At 50.3% G+C, this 18,842-nt stretch overlaps 7 protein-coding genes across 7 annotated transcripts; 4 read left to right on the plus strand and 3 right to left on the minus strand.

Annotated features, from left to right (window-relative positions):
• Positions 1 to 235: 235 nt before the first annotated feature.
• Positions 236 to 1,069, minus strand: F5J12DRAFT_716082 (uncharacterized protein; the record flags this gene model as incomplete). The annotated part of the gene is made up of 1 exon (XM_051740991.1): positions 236 to 1,069. One exon carries the CDS (start codon positions 1,067 to 1,069, stop codon positions 236 to 238), a length of 834 nt encoding a protein of 277 aa, XP_051602957.1.
• Positions 1,070 to 5,175: 4,106 nt separating this feature from the next.
• Positions 5,176 to 5,556, plus strand: F5J12DRAFT_715619 (uncharacterized protein; the record flags this gene model as incomplete). The annotated part of the gene is made up of 1 exon (XM_051740967.1): positions 5,176 to 5,556. One exon carries the CDS (start codon positions 5,176 to 5,178, stop codon positions 5,554 to 5,556), a length of 381 nt encoding a protein of 126 aa, XP_051602958.1.
• An 88-nt stretch (positions 5,557 to 5,644) lies between these two features.
• F5J12DRAFT_442697 (general substrate transporter) lies at positions 5,645 to 7,675 on the minus strand. Its single transcript, XM_051739437.1, has 4 exons — positions 7,266 to 7,675; positions 6,917 to 7,212; positions 6,790 to 6,857; positions 5,645 to 6,740 (listed from the first exon to the last, which is right to left on the minus strand). Exons 1-4 carry the CDS (start codon positions 7,490 to 7,492, stop codon positions 5,733 to 5,735), a joined length of 1,599 nt encoding a protein of 532 aa, XP_051602959.1. The 5' UTR covers positions 7,493 to 7,675; the 3' UTR covers positions 5,645 to 5,732.
• A 744-nt stretch (positions 7,676 to 8,419) lies between these two features.
• F5J12DRAFT_809498 (thiamine diphosphate-binding protein) lies at positions 8,420 to 11,560 on the plus strand. The gene is given in 13 exon segments (XM_051744743.1): positions 8,420 to 8,457; positions 8,502 to 8,756; positions 8,809 to 8,945; positions 8,999 to 9,091; positions 9,147 to 9,623; positions 9,671 to 9,961; positions 10,008 to 10,036; positions 10,062 to 10,217; positions 10,368 to 10,826; positions 10,875 to 10,953; positions 11,017 to 11,105; positions 11,121 to 11,301; positions 11,502 to 11,560. 10 exon segments carry the CDS (start codon positions 8,704 to 8,706, stop codon positions 11,103 to 11,105), a joined length of 1,863 nt encoding a protein of 620 aa, XP_051602960.1. The 5' UTR covers positions 8,420 to 8,457; positions 8,502 to 8,703; the 3' UTR covers positions 11,121 to 11,301; positions 11,502 to 11,560.
• Positions 11,561 to 11,839: 279 nt separating this feature from the next.
• On the plus strand, positions 11,840 to 14,134 carry F5J12DRAFT_442774 (uncharacterized protein). Its single transcript, XM_051739438.1, has 4 exons — positions 11,840 to 12,043; positions 12,095 to 12,324; positions 12,378 to 13,355; positions 13,410 to 14,134. Exons 1-4 carry the CDS (start codon positions 11,989 to 11,991, stop codon positions 13,923 to 13,925), a joined length of 1,779 nt encoding a protein of 592 aa, XP_051602961.1. The 5' UTR covers positions 11,840 to 11,988; the 3' UTR covers positions 13,926 to 14,134.
• Positions 14,135 to 14,459: 325 nt separating this feature from the next.
• F5J12DRAFT_716049 (cell cycle checkpoint) lies at positions 14,460 to 15,641 on the minus strand (the record flags this gene model as incomplete). The annotated part of the gene is made up of 6 exons (XM_051740986.1): positions 14,460 to 14,563; positions 14,613 to 14,759; positions 14,810 to 14,984; positions 15,035 to 15,377; positions 15,434 to 15,548; positions 15,599 to 15,641. The coding sequence occupies 6 exons, from the start codon at positions 15,639 to 15,641 to the stop codon at positions 14,460 to 14,462; spliced, it is 927 nt and encodes a 308-aa protein (XP_051602962.1).
• A 113-nt stretch (positions 15,642 to 15,754) lies between these two features.
• F5J12DRAFT_809522 (beta-tubulin) lies at positions 15,755 to 18,579 on the plus strand. The gene is made up of 24 exons (XM_051744744.1): positions 15,755 to 15,851; positions 15,913 to 15,921; positions 15,981 to 16,049; positions 16,117 to 16,152; positions 16,211 to 16,306; positions 16,358 to 16,445; positions 16,503 to 16,514; positions 16,561 to 16,706; positions 16,759 to 16,809; positions 16,860 to 16,880; positions 16,931 to 17,007; positions 17,056 to 17,116; positions 17,166 to 17,227; positions 17,274 to 17,316; positions 17,363 to 17,451; positions 17,502 to 17,549; positions 17,599 to 17,650; positions 17,700 to 17,705; positions 17,760 to 17,806; positions 17,854 to 17,914; positions 17,960 to 18,022; positions 18,078 to 18,181; positions 18,240 to 18,255; positions 18,315 to 18,579. Exons 1-24 carry the CDS (start codon positions 15,825 to 15,827, stop codon positions 18,378 to 18,380), a joined length of 1,350 nt encoding a protein of 449 aa, XP_051602963.1. The 5' UTR covers positions 15,755 to 15,824; the 3' UTR covers positions 18,381 to 18,579.
• The last annotated feature ends 263 nt before the right edge of the window (positions 18,580 to 18,842 follow it).

Here is an 18,842-nt window from a genome sequence, read left to right on the forward strand (position 1 = left end):
AGAGTGGACAGCCCCTGTGTTGGGTGGCTGTGAGGGAAGAGCTGTACACTTTGGTCACGGAACTGCGACGCCCCGAGTTGTTGGGAGACCTCGGTGTGTTGCTGATCCCACTGGGCGGTCGACCCCAACGGCTGTGAGCCGGTTTGAGTCGAACCTGAGCGGACATAGGACGACGCAATGCGCCAAAAACGGTAAGTATGCGATTCCATAACTGGAAATGATTATATCAAGGAGATTACTTGCCTTGATGAAGGGTTTCTAAGGTCGACTGAAAAGGAACAGATTGCGAGGCAGCTCCACCCCCACTGACGGGGGTCGCAGGCACGATGTGAAGCTGCGGCCCACTCGTCATGAACCCACCATCACCCTCTGGGGCATTGATAAGCGGGGGTTCCTGAGAAAACATGGACGGACTGCTGTCTGGAATCAGAAGCTGGGGAGGAGATTGGGGCTTCTTCGGCGGTGAAGTGGCTCGGTCAACTGGGAGATGATTCGCCTGCCAGTGAGGCGATTCAAAGTGAAGCTTTTCGAATGAGTGAGCCATGTCCAGCCGCGGAGAAGAACCAGCGTGTATTTGAGGTTTGTGGTTCGATGATACCGACGACGTTCGGCTACGCGGGGCTCCGTCGCCATTGCTAGACGGGGAGCTGTGGTCGAATGAAAGGGGAGAGTGCTGATTGAGTGGTGCTGGTGTGACGGAAACAGACACCGGAGCCCCATTGGGATCAAGAAACTCGCCGTCGAACATGAGCAACGCAGACGAATTGGGCGGATCATATTCCGACGGGTCATATTCTTCGCGGGCGGCCATGAGCCCGTTGAGCTCCTCGCCGAAACCGACGTTTTCCGGACCGTCTGGGTCAAAGCTTAGCTCTGAATGACCAGAGTACGGCGAATTTTGATAAGAGCCGTTGTAAGACGACGTGTGGGGGAATGGAGGAGACTTAAATCCGTTGAATTCGTAAGTGTCGAAGGCAGAGGTCGTGCCGATATTGTGAGGCTTCGTGGACGGGCTCGTGGACTGGTAATCGAACTCGGCGGGGTATTGGTCTTGCTGGAGTAGCGCCATCGTTAGAGCTGGTAGACGTTGAGCGAACGATGGGAGCAGATAATATGGATTGATAAAGACCTGGACAGAAGGGAATGGCAGGTAACGACGAGGATGTTGGATGCTGGATGCTGGATATATCGATAGCTAGGAAGACGATGAGGGGGAAAATGGAGCCTAGGGATGGAAGGAAGGGGAAGAATGGAACAGACGCTGTTAATGGCTTTGTGTGAAATAATCATGACCCATCACCCAAGTACTTGTAAGCGTGCCTTGCGTTTTCAACCTCCGCCACGGAGCCCGAGTGGTCACTCGTCCCATGGTTCTCAGACATCTATGTACATATTCGAGACATTCGCGCCCTCTTTTTCAATCGTTGTCGGTCCTTCTGAGTTGCCGTGCGATGGCATGATGCCCTCGTCTTCGTCGGCCATCGAGTCTTGCCGTACCGGTTTTCTGGATTAGAAATCCCAAGGCGTTTCAGTCGCCGCGAATTGATCCCCTCTCGTGTTATCGAGTACCTTCGGATAGTAATAGCAGCACGTTGAACGGCAGTAAATTCGAGCATGGTCCACAGTTGCAACGTCAATAGCACCCGTCTTCACCCGTGCATTGCTTTTTTTTCTTGAACACTTCGATCTCGGGCGTGATTCCAATTGATCGTGTCAGTGGTCGAGGTGATGGCTGACCAATCGTATTGTAGCCGCTCTCAGCTAGCCCCCCGCTCGACGCTGATCCCTCCACCCCTTGCACAGGTCAAGCGACGCTCGATCCTGTGCATTCGCCACGCGCGGGGTGCACCATGTGCTCCATCCCTCGTTGACGTACTGAATTTCGGAAGTCATCACTACCCCGGAGTTCTTTTTAATAACCGACCCGAACTCGGGAGTCTCACCCATCTTAATACCTTCCCATGGTGTGCAATCCCTTTACAGTGAGACCCCCCTCTACTGGAAATACTTGAGATCCTTGGGATGACAACAGGGCGATCACGGAGCCATATCTTTTCATCCGATCCCATTGGCTATTTCGCCGTATCAGCCTGTCGGAAATGAAGGGGCCCATCTGCGTCTTCAGCTTACGTGGCATTCTTGCCGAAATCACCCTTGGACAATCATTCACTATTTCGGTTTTTCTTTTGTGAGGGGGTCGGACGATGGTTGGCCAACTGCTGGCCCATTTATTGTGACAGACCATGCGTAATCGCTGACGTAGACCAGCTCCAAACGGCTCCGTTGCCTGATTTGCAACACCGGCGTACATTATCAACAGATGCAGCTGAAGTCCCAGATTTTACGAGATTGCTAAGCATAATCTCCCAAAGGATGGACTCATCGGTCAGCCTGAAGGCTTGTTTGTGATCTGATCAGATTGCGTAGTAGACTGCTATTTATGTAGCCTAGGAGCATTAGGATTCTCTGTCATGTATGTCCTGACTCACCTCCCCAAATGACTAGGTGACCAGCATGTGATTTCGCCTCGGATCAAGACTCCTATTAGTACCCGGGCTCCAACTCAACCCGCAACCAACGACTCGAGACGCAGCGGCCCCGGTTGACTACTTTATGTTGTGGGTGTTTGGATCATGCCGATACAGTTGTAGCGTCCACGGGCACTATATCCGGACCGCGGTTCCCGTCACACCTTCTGCAGAGTCCAACTTAATCGATGATCCTTCGACCAATCATCTAACGTCTGCTAGTCCTAACGCGTGAGGGGCGCCCAACAACCAACTGAACAAGATAAGAAAAGGGAGACGCAACCGCAGTGTGCCTGGCACCTCACATCAAAACGTACATACACGTGCTTACTTAGGATCTCATGGCCCATCATACATCAAGAATTAGGCCAGACATCCCAAGACACGTGCAAAGTCAACCACCAGTTTCACAAACCCTGAGATGTGATTTTGCTTTTGCGTTGACGTACTGTAACAAGGAACGAGTGATCTGATCAAAGGGTCGTGTACTCACGGTCCGGTCAGGAAAGATGGGTTTCCCCACGGATAACCATATTGTCAAGCCTTACGGCACGGGGTAACATTCCAAAGGACGAAAGATCTAGGCTGCTGAAGTCGCAATACGACAGCAATTCCAGTCAGAACTATGCTCCAAAAGTTGGTTGCCTGGCACATCATGCTGAACATGAGATTAATAATGGCGCGCGGTGTCCCCTGCCGCAAGCGGGAGGAGGTCAAATGCCTTCTGCGCGCGCGCTAACGACAACAGCGGGAAATGGGCTACCTTTCATAGATCATGGGCCTGGAAATCCATCTCAACTCCCGTCCTCGGCCAATTACGAAACACCGTCACACAGGTTCCTTTAATAAGTCCCTTGCAAGACACGATAATATGACATGCCATCACCTGCGGGCCCTGCAATTGAATACGTATCCATGGAATGCGCTGGCTTCTGAGCGTGAGCGCTCGAGCGACATCGTGGATCTGTCAAAACTACTTATTGCCTCTCCGCAGCCACCAACAGGTCCGATAATGACCCCAGTAAAACATGAAGCGGGCACGTTTGTGGTCGTTAGGACCCATCGTGCAATGGCCTTGCGGTGACGGAAAAGTGACTACTTACTTCCTTTCAATCCTCGTGGACATACCGCTCGATCACCGCTGGATAAACCCAGCACAACTGACAGTATTTTGCAGCCAGCGACCCATTGGAGTAATTCAGCTTCGTTCAGGGCCTGAAGTTGCCTGGGGAATCGGGTAGCGCAGACAGGTAAGTAAATCCTCTGGAGGTTGCCTATGTCGGAGTTGCTTCTGTCGATCATGACACCTCCCAAAGCGGCGGCTGCCTCTTCTGTCTGTGCTCGTTCCACTCCCCTAGCAGGCAACCCCTGGTTTCCAGAAAACGTTCCTCGGTAGATCACAAGTCGGTGGACCGTTGCCTTTCAAGCATCGAGGATTAATATCCGCCTTTGTTCAAGCGACGTACTATGCATCGCTGACTGTGGACACTCCTTTGTCAGCGTTTCATTGTTGTGAACACATTAATATAGATAGGAGAGATCCAGAGGCTCGAGTGACATTCCTCTTTCACAACATGAACGTCCCTCTCCCACCTGTGGAATACACTTTCCCTGCGACTGCACTGCATGGAAGCGTTGGCTATGATCGTCCTCTCGATAATTACCTCGATGTTGCTGTGACTCGTAGACTCGTCACCGCGCGACACCCTAGAAGTGTATGTCAATCCTTTGGTCTATAAAAACTTTTTTTCACCTTTTATCCAACCAGCTCTATGACACCGTGGCCAATGCCCATGACGCACGCTTCCAATCGAGACCCAGAATGTTTAATGGGAATAATCCTATTAATCAATGTAAATGCCTTCCCAATGTTGGTCGCGAACGTCGGCGTCAGATGGCCGCACTCTGTGGAAACTCACGAGATTATCGGGGCCTTGGTTGGGAATGCCCTAGTTGGCGTCCACGCCGTTCCTCCTATGAAGATAGACGGGGCGCAGTTTCAGTCACACTCGCCGAAATCTGCTCGCTCCCGTATGCCATCGGCCCACTCTCGACAGTTAACGAATACGATAATACAACTGCAGTTTATCCACCTGACGAAGAGCATCTTGGGGGACTGGGTGATCACGTTCCACATGTAGATGACGAAATGGACTTCGAATTTGCAAGTGACGACACCTTTGACGTAGCGAATACCAACATCACACCTCCCGGTCCTCCTGGTCCGCATCGGTTGCCCCTTGACTGCAACTCCGTATTTGCTTCTGAGCCGCGCGACGCGCTCAGCATCACATGTACGCAAGCAGATGCGAAGAGTGTCGACCAACCTGAATGGAACAGCCTCCACAACCCAGGGGCTCGCCCTCATGCTTTGGAAAACCCCTCAAAATGGATTCTTCCAAGAACACAGCTTTCTTTCTCCGTCTCCCCCGGTGGCGCCTCTTCTGCGATGTCACCCGCTTCGGCCGTCCCGTGTGCTAGGGACCTTACGATGGGGAATTCCCTGTATCAAGCGGCAACAGAGAAATTGTCTGCCCCCCAACCTGCGTCAAAGAAGGCAGAAATGATCGAGGATACTGCGCGCATAAGCATCACTGCCATCGACCAGTCCGTTATGGATACCCCGCGGGTCGTGTCCACTCAAAGCATGCATAGCCCTGTACCCAGTTCCCCGTCTAGTGCACTGCCCAGCGGTCAAGATCCTGCTCCTCGAGAGAGCGTTTTGGTCTGTGAGCAGACAGTTCAACGGACACAGCTCTCGTCACGCACGAAACAAACTTTTCCATGCCTACTTGACGGTTGCAAGCATGTGTGTTCTTCGGCAGGCGATCTCGTGAGGCACCAGCAATCTCTCCGCCACCGTCCACCACAGTTCTTCTGTTCGGGTTGCGAGTATGGGTTCACTCGCCCGGATGCTCTGAAAAGACACCTCAACAACAAACCGAGGTGTAAGGCAATACACAAGGCGGTGACCACCGCCAGGTTAGGGGGAATTGGCGATGCTGAGAGAAGCTTGCCTACGTCATAGCGTGCTGGACGCGCTGAACTCGCTCCGCCGTGGAGACGGGGTATCACTGTCGCAATTCTGTTATATAGATGACTACTCTACTTTATACCGCATGTGCGCATCCAATCTCATCTGTATGCTACGTTAGTCTTTGTAACTCTATGTACTATGTGGAGCCTTGTAGGAGAACGTTTTCTTCAAATGACAAGTGTATCGCTTTGACCCCTCGGCACCGCCTCCTTGGTCAACTCGTCGCTCAAATCACTAGGTGCAGGTTCCGGGCTGGCATCTGTAGCATTTTTCTTCAACTCCTCCATGGGGATAGCGCGGCGTTTGCCGAGGAATATGCGTCCACCAGGGGCATCCTGCAACGACCGGATAAGGATGTCTTTCTCAAAAAGGTATCGGACATCTTCCAAAGGGTATCCCGTAGTCTCTGGTATGCAGACGTAGACCCAGATTGCCATAATAACAGAAGCGACTCCGAATACGAGATATGTGCCGTACGTGATATGTGCGAGCATGATCGGCGTGACTTGCGCGATGACATATGTGAAAAGCCAGGTTACCCCAACAGCAATAGACATCACTGCTGAACGAAGGTGTCCAGGAGCCACCTCGGACCCAAGGACGAGCGGGGTGAAGCCCCAGCCTAGACCGAAAGCGATGCCGTAGAGGTAGACAGCGACGATCGAGACATAAGTAGCAGGAACAACCGTGGGTTCGGGGTGCACGGCGCTGTAGCCCCCAATCCAAATCATCGTAATAGCTTGAGCCAGGCCACCGTATATGAGAGTCCTCTTGCGGCCCCAGCTCTCGATAACGAAGGCGAGGACGAGACATGTAACAACGAACTTCACAACTCCGTAGACGCCTGTGGCGAGCAGCGAAGCAGTCGTGCTTGAGATTCCAAGGTTTGCAAAGATGATAGGGGAATAGTAATTGATCGCATTTGTGCCGGTCCACTGCTGGAAAAATGTAGCGATGGATGGTATAAGGCAACGCAATACGATGATACGATTTTCTCCCATTTTCTTGAACTGCGTGGCGATTGGAAGTTGACGCTTGCCTGCGAACTGTTCGCGTATCTCACTCAGAGTCACTTGGACAGTATCATCTTGAGGGTCTTTTCTGGCGATGTAGCCGAGGGCATTTGCTGCATCGTTATATCGTCCGCGTTCGACAAGCCACCGAGGTGATTCCGGCTGGAAGAGCATGAATACAAAAAATACTGATGCCCGGCAAAATTTGGACAATTATCGGGGTTCGCCATTGCATCTCTCCAGGTGATATGTTAAGAGCCGCTCCGTAGTTGACCCAGACTGGACAACGTAACATGGATCAGGAAATGCCCGGACACAGGGCCAGCACCAGCACTTACAGCTCAACATGTTTCCCAAACCTACAGCAACCTCTATACTGCCGGTGCACCGTCCCCGAATAGCCCTCGGAGCACACTCTGATACATAGGTGGGAACAAGAGCCGACATCAGGCCAACGCCAACACCACCCAAGAACCGACTGAAGTAGAGAAGCTTGAGACCGACGGCTGGCGTACTTCCCAATCCAACGATTGACTGAATAGCACTCCCTACCAGAAAGATTACAGCTGACGCCAACAGCGAAGGCTTTCTGCCATATCGGCTGGCCAACCAACTCGATGCTATGGCACCTACACTGAGAAAATCATTCAAATATCGTCTCAAAACGTAGCTGGAGGTAAAACTTACAAGCCTCCAGCCTGGAGAACAGACACGATATTCCCGCTCAGGCTAGCACGGGCACTGGCCGACTCTTTATCCAACCCAAAATACTGCTGGAAAGAGGGAAGAGCAAGAACACCGCCTATCAGGCCAATGTCCCAACCGAAGCACACGTATCCGGCGGTGGCAGAGAAAGCAAGGAAGTAGGCATTTCGGTATTGAATGGTTTGTTGAAGCTCCGTTCTCCACGTCATGGCAGCTTACGGGAAGGACACCAGAAGATCCGACCACCAGGACTCAGCTCAGACTTCTCAACAACCTTTTGGCTCTGTCGGGAACGTTAAAGTAAAGCGTGAAGGGGGTCGTGAGCGGTTTAAGTGCCTTGGTGGAGTCCCGCTTATATGGCTCAGTCGGACCTGGTGTGCGCACGCTCAGAAAGGCTAGCCGGACAGTAGAGGGTGCGAGTATAGTGCGGTCCAGTTTTGTCGTCCGACAGGTCGTTTAAGCGAAGATTATGTATCATACTGATAACTTAGAAGCAGTGGAATTAGCAGTAGCCTATCTGTCAGACAGATTCCGTATACATACATACATTGATCCCGAGTAGAAAAGCATGATTTACTTGCAGCGTCAGATATTCACAACCATGCTCGCAGGTACAGAGATGGCTGTCAAAACTCAACGAAGCTTTGAGATCCATTGTGGCAAAGACGGGCCGTCGTGCCAGGGGCTGCCATTCAGTAGCCAACAGTCCAGCGAAAACGTCTGCACCTCCGGATAAGCTGTGTCCTGGGAGCGCTTCCCAGGATCCTCTCGGTATGGAATGAACATCCACCGATTTTTCATCGCAAGGCGTTTCGATTTTCTGGGAACTATTCTCTCCCCTCTGGTGCCGTTCGATCTCCGGAGGCACTGTTTGCCAATCGCACAACATCCACGCATCAGTGCTGGAACGGTGATTGGTCGGGAGCGTGGTAGCGTGTTATGATCACTTGGCTAACGAAAACTCTAACATGCAACCTCTTTACCTCCCACATACTTGAACAGGAACGGATATACGTGGGTTATGCTTCCAGATTCCACATGGTGAACTTCAAGCACCTGGCGACGGCCCGTTTCGTCCCTAGGGATTTGTTAGTAGGTGCACCATTCCCCACGTTACTCATCATCAGCCTTGATGTTTCAGCGACAGGACTGGGAAATCAGTATTCTATTCCGACTGACGAAGTCAGCCCATGGGGAGCTCGTGTTTCCGAGTAATACCTTAGTGTATTGTGGACTCGGAACTAGCACGCCTTGTGCAATTAGCTCATTATTGCTATTCGCTTGGCTACCGGTTTATGTGTTATACACCAGCGAACGTGGCACTGTCAGAGGCCAATCAAATTCGCACGGGGACGCGATAAAGACTGCTCTGATAAGGATTCACTTCGTCTGCTCAGAAATCGCTCATCTTCGAGATAAAATGGCCGCTGCAAACCTCAGCCAATTCCCCATCGACCTTAAGAAATACAAAAAGTCTGCTAAATCTTTGATGACGACCATACGTAGAATCTAACGGCCACCATAGATTGGTCCTAGATCCAATCCGACCCCAGCTAACTGCGGATCAGAAGGCAGCCCTTCAGCATAACATTCAGCTCCTTCGCGATGCTATTGTCCTATTCACTGCTACAGGCGCCGCCCGCGGTGTAAGCGGTCATACAGGTTGATTGCCCTACCACCTTACTTACGTGTGTATAACTGAGTGCTCCATTCAGGTGGTGCTTATGATACCGTCCCCGAAGTTTGCCTCCTGCTTAGCTTGTTCGAGGGCTCGGAGAAATACCTTCCCATCATTTTCGACGAGGCGGGTATGTATAAATCTCCGGCGGTGACACCAGTTCCGTTCAATATGCGAGATCACAGGCCATCGGGTTGCAACGCAATACCTCCTAGCTGCACTTGAAGGTGCTATTCCTCCGGAGCACCTCCTACACTACCGCGAGGCAAACTCGAAGCTCCCCGGTCACCCTGAACTTGGATTGACACCCGGCGTCAAGTTCTCCTCCGGCCGTCTTGGCCACATGTGGCCTCTAGTGAACGGTGTTGCATTGGCTAACCGCGACAAAGTCCTGTTCTGCTTGGGTTCCGATGGTTCCCAGCAGGAAGGGAACGATGCGGAAGCTGCTAGGCTTGCCGTTGCCCAGAACCTGAATGTGAAGTTATTGATCGATGATAATGATGTCACTATCGCTGGGCACCCTTCTAAATATCTCACTGGTTATGATCTGGCAAGGACGCTTGAAGGACACGGTCTCAAAGTCTATGTCACCCAAGGCGAGGACATTGACGCCCTGTGGAGCTCTCTGGCCGCTGCAGTCACGCACGATGGCCCAGCTGCAGGTAAGTCACATCGTCCACCCGTAGACCTTGCCTGACGTGTTCCATAGTCATTTGCAAACGAGTCATGGCACCGGGCGTCCCAGATATCGAGGGAAGCACTCACGGACACGATGTTATTCCCGTCAAGTCTGCCATAAAGTACTTCGAAGCCCGGGGATACGCCCCAAATGTCGCAGGGGATATTCTCCTAAACATCAAACCCGCGGCTGTTCCCTACCTCTATATTGGGTCAACGAAGGAAGTCGGAGCCAACCGTGTTGTGTTTGGCGAAGCTGTCAATCTCGTATTGGACAAACTTTCCAAGGAAGAGGCTGCGAGGAAAGTTATGGTCATCGACAGTGAGCGCTCCCTCTAAATCCTCTCCCCCAAACTAATCTCCCACAGGTGATCTGGAGGGATCCACGGGCCTCAAGGTTATCCACCAGAAAGCACCCGGAGGTCTTCGTGCCGGGCGGTATTATGGAACGTAGCAACTTTTCGGCTGCCGCTGGTTTCGGCTTTGATGCTAACAAATTTGGTGTCTTCTCCACATTCTCCGCGTTCTTGGAGATGATTGTGTCGGAAGTTACGATGGCCCGCTTGAATAATTGCAATGTTCTTTGCCACTTCTCGCATGCTGGGGGTAAGGGCTATGAACATCCTTGGCATCGTTTTACTAACAGTATTCCCCTTATCAGTGGACGAAGTTCGTATTTTGCGTGTCTTATGACCGATTGAACATGCACCTAATTTCAACGTCCACAGATGGCTGACAACACTTGTCACTTTGGCGTCAACAACTTCTTCGCGGATAATGGCTTGTCCGACGTACACTCATGGCTGTACTTCCCCGCAGACGCTCTCCAAATGGTGGCAATTGTGCAGCGCGTGTTCTTCGACCGTGGCATCCGATTTGTCTTCTCGACCCGGTCCAAGGTACCATACATCCTCAAGGAGGACGGGAAGTCGAGGTATTTCGAGGGTGACTACAAGTTTGTGCCTGGAAAAGATGAGACGATCGTGGAAGGAAAAGCTGGTTATGTTGTGTCATTCGGCGAAATGCTCTATCGGTCTTGGGATGCCGTCTTGCGCTGCCGCCAGGAGGGTTTGGACGTTGGTTTGATCAACAAACCCACTCTCAACGTGGTCGACGAGCAAACAATCAGAAAGATAGGGTCAAGTCCTTTCGTACTCGTAGTTGAGTCATTTAACCAGAAGACCGGGGTAAGATTACGTTATTCGAGGATGGGCTGAGCTGACGATGATGTACAGCTTGGCTCTAAATTCGGAACGTGGTTGTTGGAACGTCAATTGACTCCCAAGTATGGGTACATGGGTACAACAAAGGAGGGTATGTGGTTTTTCTTTTCTTTTTTTTGTTTGGGTTATCAACTTATTTTGTTTCTGCGACCAGGTTGTGGTGGATTATCAGAACAAATTCCTTTCCAAAACCTTGACCCGCAATGTGAGTTTTCGGTATTGCAAAGCTTGACAACGTGTTGATTGTCAATTCTATAGCCATTATCTTAAAGATAAAGCAGCTGTCGCAGTAGACCCGAGTCGATGTATAACATTGGATTTGACAAAGCCGATAGTAACGGCAAGGATTAGACTACATATCATACATTTGTTTTCTAAGAAAGAGAAAGACTTCTTGGCCTCCGGGGATGTACGAAAAGCTGAAGCGTTGTGTTGGTAGCCTGTAAGAGGGGGTTGATCAGTTGCTTGATCGAGATATGCAAGATGTAAGTAAAAGAGTCAGAGAACCGAGTCTCGACACCAGAGATCTCCATGAGAGAAATCTTTGAGACGGCACTTCCTAATTGTATTCGGTTTATGATCATCATCGCCGCAAAGAAGGGGGAAGACAGAACCACAGGGAAAGGATAGCAACACTAACCTGGACCTCTTGTGGGATGAGTTGCTGCGAACCTCGACAATAAGCAGAGGGTACTGACTTTAAGTTTGATTTTTTGAGCTCCGACCAAAATAACTAGAAAATAGCCAAGACGATTTGACACTTTTCCCACGCAACCCAACAGCCGAACGCGTCAGGGGATAACGGGATAAGTTTCGAAAAAAAGACATTGAGAAGCATCAAGGAACGTTGCCCGTTGATATACCGTGAGTGATCTTTTCAAAGGTGTTGGGTCAGAGTTTGAGTTACCCTACCATTTTCCCTAATTTTTTGAGGGGCATCGCGCCCGCCCTGAGGTGATTTGTGTTACACCGTGGATAAGGGTTTTCTGTATGGTTTTTTTTACTCATTTTCCAACGTTTTGTGAGATATATTTTCCTCGACCATGCGAACGTTATGATGTCCAATATCTTCCCAACAGTACGCGGCTTACCTTGCTAACCATGTCAGTAGGATTATCATCTCCTCATGGAGGGTGCGCTACCGAATATGCCTGCTGAAGCGGGTGCCGCTGTGGTTCAAGGTATGCAGCCTCCTAACCTCTTAGTATGTTTATGTATGACCTCTTCCCCAGAACAGCCTATGAAACGTCGCCCGGGTAGGCCCAAGGGCAGCGGCAAGAAGCAACACACAAGTGTCCCTGTAGTTACAGGTGAGAAAATTAAGCGACCGGTCGGTCGTCCGAGGAAGGATGGGCTTCCTGCAGGCTCTGTTGGGCCACGCCGGGCGACGCGACCAAGAAAGCCGTCTGTGAAAGTGGCCACTGAGGCTGCGCCACTCCCGCCAGGGGTACCATTTCCAGGCGTGAGTGTCCATGCTACTGTGCGGCTCATCGTTGCTTACAGCTGCTGTGACAGGCGTATTATCCTCAGCATCCTGGAGTACCCCAATGGGAGACGGGGTTGCCCCCAGGTGGTGCCCAGGCGTCGATTTCAGCTCCTCCGCCTGCCCTCCCTGCGGGAAACGTGGTGCCTCAAACGTATTCGATCGACCCCAAACTTAATCGAGATGAGTGGGCTGACCTCATGCGAACAAAACCCGATAAGTTCATGCATGAATTATTAACGGCGCTGGCTGCCCCAAATCCCTCGCCCAATGACGGTCCGACCGTAGAGGACGCTTTCAAGTCCCACCTCAGTTCTTTGGCACCCACCGCCGCGCAGAACAAAGAAGGTCATGCCATACCCTCGCTTTATTCTGTTTTAAAGACTTTTTGGCTTCCCTCGTCGCCAGCTTATCTGTCTTTGATTGCTGCTGGCCCAAACGCTCGTACTCTGTCCGAACACAGGTTTTTATACTGGGATCCTCTGCCTCTGGTATTCAACGGGATTGGATGTAGTAGTTGCGGGGTCCCGCTCCACAACCGAGGGCGGATCAAATCAGGACCTATCAAAGTGTATGACCTCGAGAAGCCGTTCTTTGTTATTGGTTGCGAGTATGTCTGCCGAAGTCCAACATGCCTCACGACTGCGCCACTCGAAGGGAGAAAGTTCGCGAGTACGGACGCTTCCATCATGCAAGCTCTTCCAGCCCGATTGAAAGAGGAGTTTCCTGCTCGGCTTCTTCAGGGCGGGTCCAACTTAGGGAGCGGGCCAAACGTCTGGAATTGGCATGCAATGGGCGTATCGAAATCGCTGTGGAACATGGTTAAAGGTGGTCTGAAAGCCGGCATGTCTAAGGACGCTATCATTCAGGTGATCGGTGTCATTCAGAATCCGCTGAAAGAGGATAAGGAAACACACGAAGAGGAGGAAGATGAGGATGCCGCAGGTGAGGACGTACCAGGCATTTCCGCCGTCATCCAACCTGATGGCGGTGACATGACGATTTCTCAAGTGAGCATCTGATACATCTATTGGGTTGTCTGAAATACTAATAACATTGTTCAGAACACTGCGAATGATTATAGTGGCGTTTGGAAGGGAAGCAATGGCGTGACTGAGGCTGGCCCGAGCCAAACCAATGGTCCACACGCGACATCTTCTAACCTAGCCAATGTCACACCGGATATGCCAAATCAACCAACCACCTCCGCCCAGCCTTTTACCTATGCACAACCCGGTCCTTACGTTGCATATCCATATGCTAACTATCACCCGTACCTCACCCAGGCTCACCCGAACCCCAACGCCTCTCATCCTCAACCCACGCCCTCTGGCCATACTGGAGGTGACCAGAATGGTTTGAAAAGGCCATTTGGTTATGGAGATGGCAATGGCGAAGTCTCTATTCTAGAGCCCTCTCAGAAACGAACTCGACACTGTTGCAAGTGCGGTTCCCAGGATTGCAAAGGCAAAGGGGGGCGCTCGTTCTGTCTTAATGCTTGTCAAGATTGTGGCAAGATAGATTGTCGTGGTAGGAACAGCAGGCGACCGGATAAGGTGTGCTCCGAGGCCTGGAATTGAACCTTACGATGGACATCTATGTGATGTCTTGTGTTTATTAATGCAATGGTTGTCTGCTGCACGACTCGGCATGTATTTAACGTTCGACGGAACCCATGCTCCTCTCGTGCTGTTCGATGTTACTTTGGAACGTGCATTCATACTGTCCACAAGACACTAACTGATGTTGACCGATCTCTGAGTCATATCATGGATAAGTAGTATCGTGTTGGTGCTAGTGTCATTCTATCAATCTTAACTCCATATGTATGTGCTATACCCCACGACAGCCAGACTATATGAGCTTGGTTTACGAAAGGCTCGGTCCACAGTATGGTCCGATTAGCTCGTTAGGATGTGATATCACGTTCGTGCGCCGGTTATGAAAAACCATTCGTCCGCGTTGCCCTACCAAATTTTCGTCTGCCGGATTCCCAGACTACTGTGAAAACAACGAAGTGTAATGCCGTCTGACCGGAGGACGGCAGAAGACCTTAAGTTGGAAGTACACATTATCCCCGGTGCTCGTTGATTGCAAGAGGTCAACGTAGTCGATTAATCTTCGATAACGCTGGGAATGTAGAAAGTGAGGACACCACCAGCATCGGCAACTTCCCCGATGTAAACATAAAGGATCGCGCAGTGGTTTTGACATATGCCTGATCGCATATGTTACACCAAGGACATAATTTCTAGCAAAGTACTTACATGCAATGGTGGTGGTCGAGACAACGTGACTATTAAGGAATTTGAGAAAACTTCGAACAGAAACCAGCACGGAGAACACTGTTTCAGGGTCTGGCTTTTCAGTGGGATCGGGATCGGGATTTCCATCCTCTTCAACTTGGGCTTGCCCTGTAGGGTCATGTTAGCCGGACAGGAATACGACATTGCGATTAGCGAACTCAGGGAAGGGTTGGCACATCCGACCCACTGCGTCTCGACTTTGACGGAGTCTGTGCTAATTGCCACCTGAAGTCTGCCGCTGTTATTGGCCCTGAGGGCCAAGACGTCTGAGAGCGGGCGAAGCCTTTCCACAATCGTCCTTAGCTTCTGGAGAGGTGGCAACAAAATGTGTACCTGGCCGACCGCAGTGAGCTTTCAGCAACCAAAAGACATCGGTGGCTCACATCCGGTTCAGGGCAAAGAGGTTCGCGAAGCTTTTCCACCTCAGCGGGCCGCATCACTTCGATTCGGACGTCATGTGTCACTCTGACTTTACGACCTGATCTCGATACACCGAACATTTCGAAGCTGAGGACAGCTTGGTCATTCTTCTTTGCGAGTTTCATAACCAATTCGTCTGCATCATATGCTGGGAGGATAGAAGAAGCTGCCGAAGTCGACGAGGCAGACGCAGACGACGACCTAAGTGCAGAAAGAAGGGCTTCCGTTGATAAGGCTACCGTGATTTGGTTGTTGGCATTCGATTGTATGCGGTAATTGGTGAATATGGAGTCCACTTTCACAACGCTGGCAGTGGGATTCGGAACAGCTTCACACAAACTCAGAAGTCGACTTAAACTCACGACCACACTTGGATGCCACCCTCATTTGCATCATCGTTGCATATGATATGCATTTCGTTTTCGGAGAACTTTACGATGCATTTCCGCTGGAGCTTTTCGACAGCTTGGATTATACCTGGCAGTACAATGAGTATAAGTCAGAAACGCTCTTGTGCACTTACTCACGAAAGAAGATCGCGACGTTTTCCACCGTCGCTCGGAACCGCATATCCGTCGCGCGACTGAATAAAAATGCTTCCGAAGGTTGTACCATACGTCATAGTCACGTGAGAGACGCAGCGGCGATTAAAGCAGTTTAGGACCGTTGGACGTGTTTTCCGTCTTTCGCTTCTGGACGGTCAGTTTGAAGGACGACTCAAGTGATTGCTCTTTCTACAGTAGTGTGACCATCATGTCTCGAGAAATAATCAATATCCAGGTAAACTGATCGTGCCGATCTTGTTCACGGCTTCTAATGTTGTACAATCACCCTTGTACAGGCTGGTCAGGTAATTGATTCGTCTGCGGATTTCTTGAAAGAATAGTCTAACGACCTATTGGGAAATAGGCAGGAAATCAGGTCGGCACAAGTTTCTGGGAGATGCTTCTTGCAGAACATGGTCTCGATCAGTCCGGGGTAGCTCGTTTACTTCATACGGCACTCGGTTTTGTTACTAAAACGTTCTTCGTCCACCGGTCTGTAGTCATACGTTGGAAACGACCCGCTTCAGACGGAACGGGTGAGCATTTATTGATGGTATTCAAGGTCAATGATTTACCATAAGCTTCTTTCCCTAGGCTGGCGTGTACTTCACGCAGGTCGATTCACATGGTCCAACCAAGTATGTACCTCGGAGCGTCCAAATTGACTTAGAATCTGGCGTGTGTGATCATGTGGGTATCTAGTAGATTGGTCCGTGATCATCTTGGGCTAATTGTAAATAGATTCGTTCCGGTCCTTTGGGAAAGCTTTTCCGACCGGATACTTTCTTTACTGGGGATTCCGGTGCAGGAAATAATTGGGCGAAAGGATGTAAGCTGCAACATTGTTTCCTATCTTGCTTTGTGCTTATTTTTACGTTGGAGACAGACTATACAGAAGGTTCTTAACTGCGCTCTGTTTTGAAGTCTCACTGACTGCGTGCCAGGGGCTGAGCTTATCGATTCTGTTCTCGACATCGTTAGAAGGCAATCGGAAAGCTGCGAAGCCTTGCAGGGTTTCCAGATCATCCACTCTCTTGGTGGTGGAACTGGAGCTGGTCTTGGATCTCTCCTGCTATCTAAACTGCGCGAGGCAAGTCATTTAAGATCCCAAGTGCTCAAGATGCTCTTCTAAACCCCTGCAGGAATATCCTGATCGTATGCTTCAAACCTTTTCAATACTACCATCGCCGAATGTACGGTCTCCGGTTGTTTGTCTGTTGTCTCATCGCTAACGGAGCAACAGGTGTCAGAAACTGTGGTAGAGGTTAGTGCCAACGTCCTCGTGTTCTAGTGTCATTCCAACGCGTTTCTTAGCCTTACAATGCGCTCTTGTCGATCCATCAACTCGTGGATAACTGCGACCTCACGATCTGCATCGACAACGAGGCTTTGTGCGTGTCATTTCTACACCGCATCTCTGTATCTAACAAAGTCGTCAGGTATGACATTGCAGTGCGAACGTTGAAGATCAAGACACCTGATTTCAGTGATCTCAATCAAGTAAGAGGCAGTTAAGGCTAACTTGCCCCGCGTATTGATAGCTTTACAGATAATTTCGAGGGTAATGTGCGGAGTGAGCACGAGTCTTCGCTTCCCAGGCCAACTGAACGGGTAAGTGCATTGATGGTCTTGAAAGGATTGTCTAACGTCCCGTTAGTGACTTGCGTAAACTGGGCATGAATCTTATTCCGTTCCCTCGAGTGAGTCTTCCAAGATCTTTTTGAAATACCTTGCCCATTCCCGTAGCTTCATTTCCTCATGCCGAGCTATGCTCCCTCTTATGATCCCAAAGCTAGTGCCTTCCAGAAAATGTCGGTTCCTGAACTCACCAACTTGTGAGTTTCCACTGACTGGTTCTATATGAAGTATCCAATTTTCCTCGCAGGCTATTTGACCGACGGAGTCTTCTTGTTGCATGTGACCCACGATTCGGGTGCGTTTTTATTTTTGCTAGGCTGGCCTTTAGTTCAAGTGGTGTGTAGTCGTTATTTAACTGCTGCCTGCATTTTCCGGGGCAAGGTGTCTTCTGTCGAGGTAAGTGGAGCTGTGGTTTTGCGAATGGAATATTGATATACCTACGTAGGCGGAAGTAAGCGATGTACGTTATCCTCCAAATTCAGCTGACCACTTTACTCCTCCCTAGACCTCGATAGCGCAGCTTCAGCGCAAAAATTCCAACCTCTTTGTAGAGTAAGTCTACTTCTTTTGCCTGGCATTCAGTGCTTACCACCTCACAGGTGGATTCCGGACAATGTTTCGGTGTCCCTCTGCTCTGTACCTCCGGTGGGGCAAACTCAGGTAAGTTATTCGTATCGTCGGTATCAGTACCTTATTCTTTTTAAGGCGGCCGTGGCACTTGCAAACTCAACATCTATGCAAGAGCTTTTTATGCGCAATCTCAACCAGGTATGTAGATGCGATGCGACCTGGCCACCTATGATTCATGCGTTTCCGCACGCAGTTCGCTCTCATGTTCAAGCGTCGGGCCTTCCTTCACTGGTACACTGGAGAAGGAATGGACATGATGGAATTCTCTGAAGCGGAGAGTAACACACGGGATTTGGTGTAAGTCGCATCTTCACATTCTCAACGTTCACTGAATAATGTTTTCTATGCACCACAGTGCCGAGTACCAGCAGGTGAGCAATCGTTCCCCTGAGTTACGGTTTGTTTTTATGAACTTTTGTCCGTTTCGCAGTATCAAGAAGCAGCTGCCGATGATGATTTTGAAGAAGTCGTGGATGGGGAAGACGAAGCCCAATAGCGTCTGATACCGAATACATTTTGCCCCGATTTTGCACCTTGATCTTACAACTCAAGCATTACCATGTTGGATTTTCTTTACAGTAATTGAATTACAGGAGCACACCGTCATTACCCTACATTTGTGAAGTGTGAGCTGGCTGCAACGACACTCACCATACTTCGTTATTGCAACACTGCCGTCCCTTATGAGGAAGCTGGTGAGTTAGTCGTCCTATACGGTGAAACCTCGGCTTATTTACAAATCCCCCTTGTCATGATCTTACGTCTATCCTGGTCATGAGGCCTGAAGGCAAAGTATCATTGGTTGATGATAACATTTTGTTCGCGTCATCTAGCCCTTTCGCTATTGAACGTGCACTTATCTATCGTATGCTCGTTGACTTTCGGAGATTACGAGGATCGGCCCCCCCCCCACCTGACCCACTAGTGTTTGTTATATAAAACGAGGGTATGTTGGTCG

This window comes from Pisolithus orientalis (genome assembly GCF_024613125.1).
Source record: "Pisolithus orientalis strain OTSU chromosome Unknown F5J12scaffold_5, whole genome shotgun sequence".
NCBI lineage: Eukaryota > Fungi > Basidiomycota > Agaricomycetes > Boletales > Pisolithaceae > Pisolithus > Pisolithus orientalis.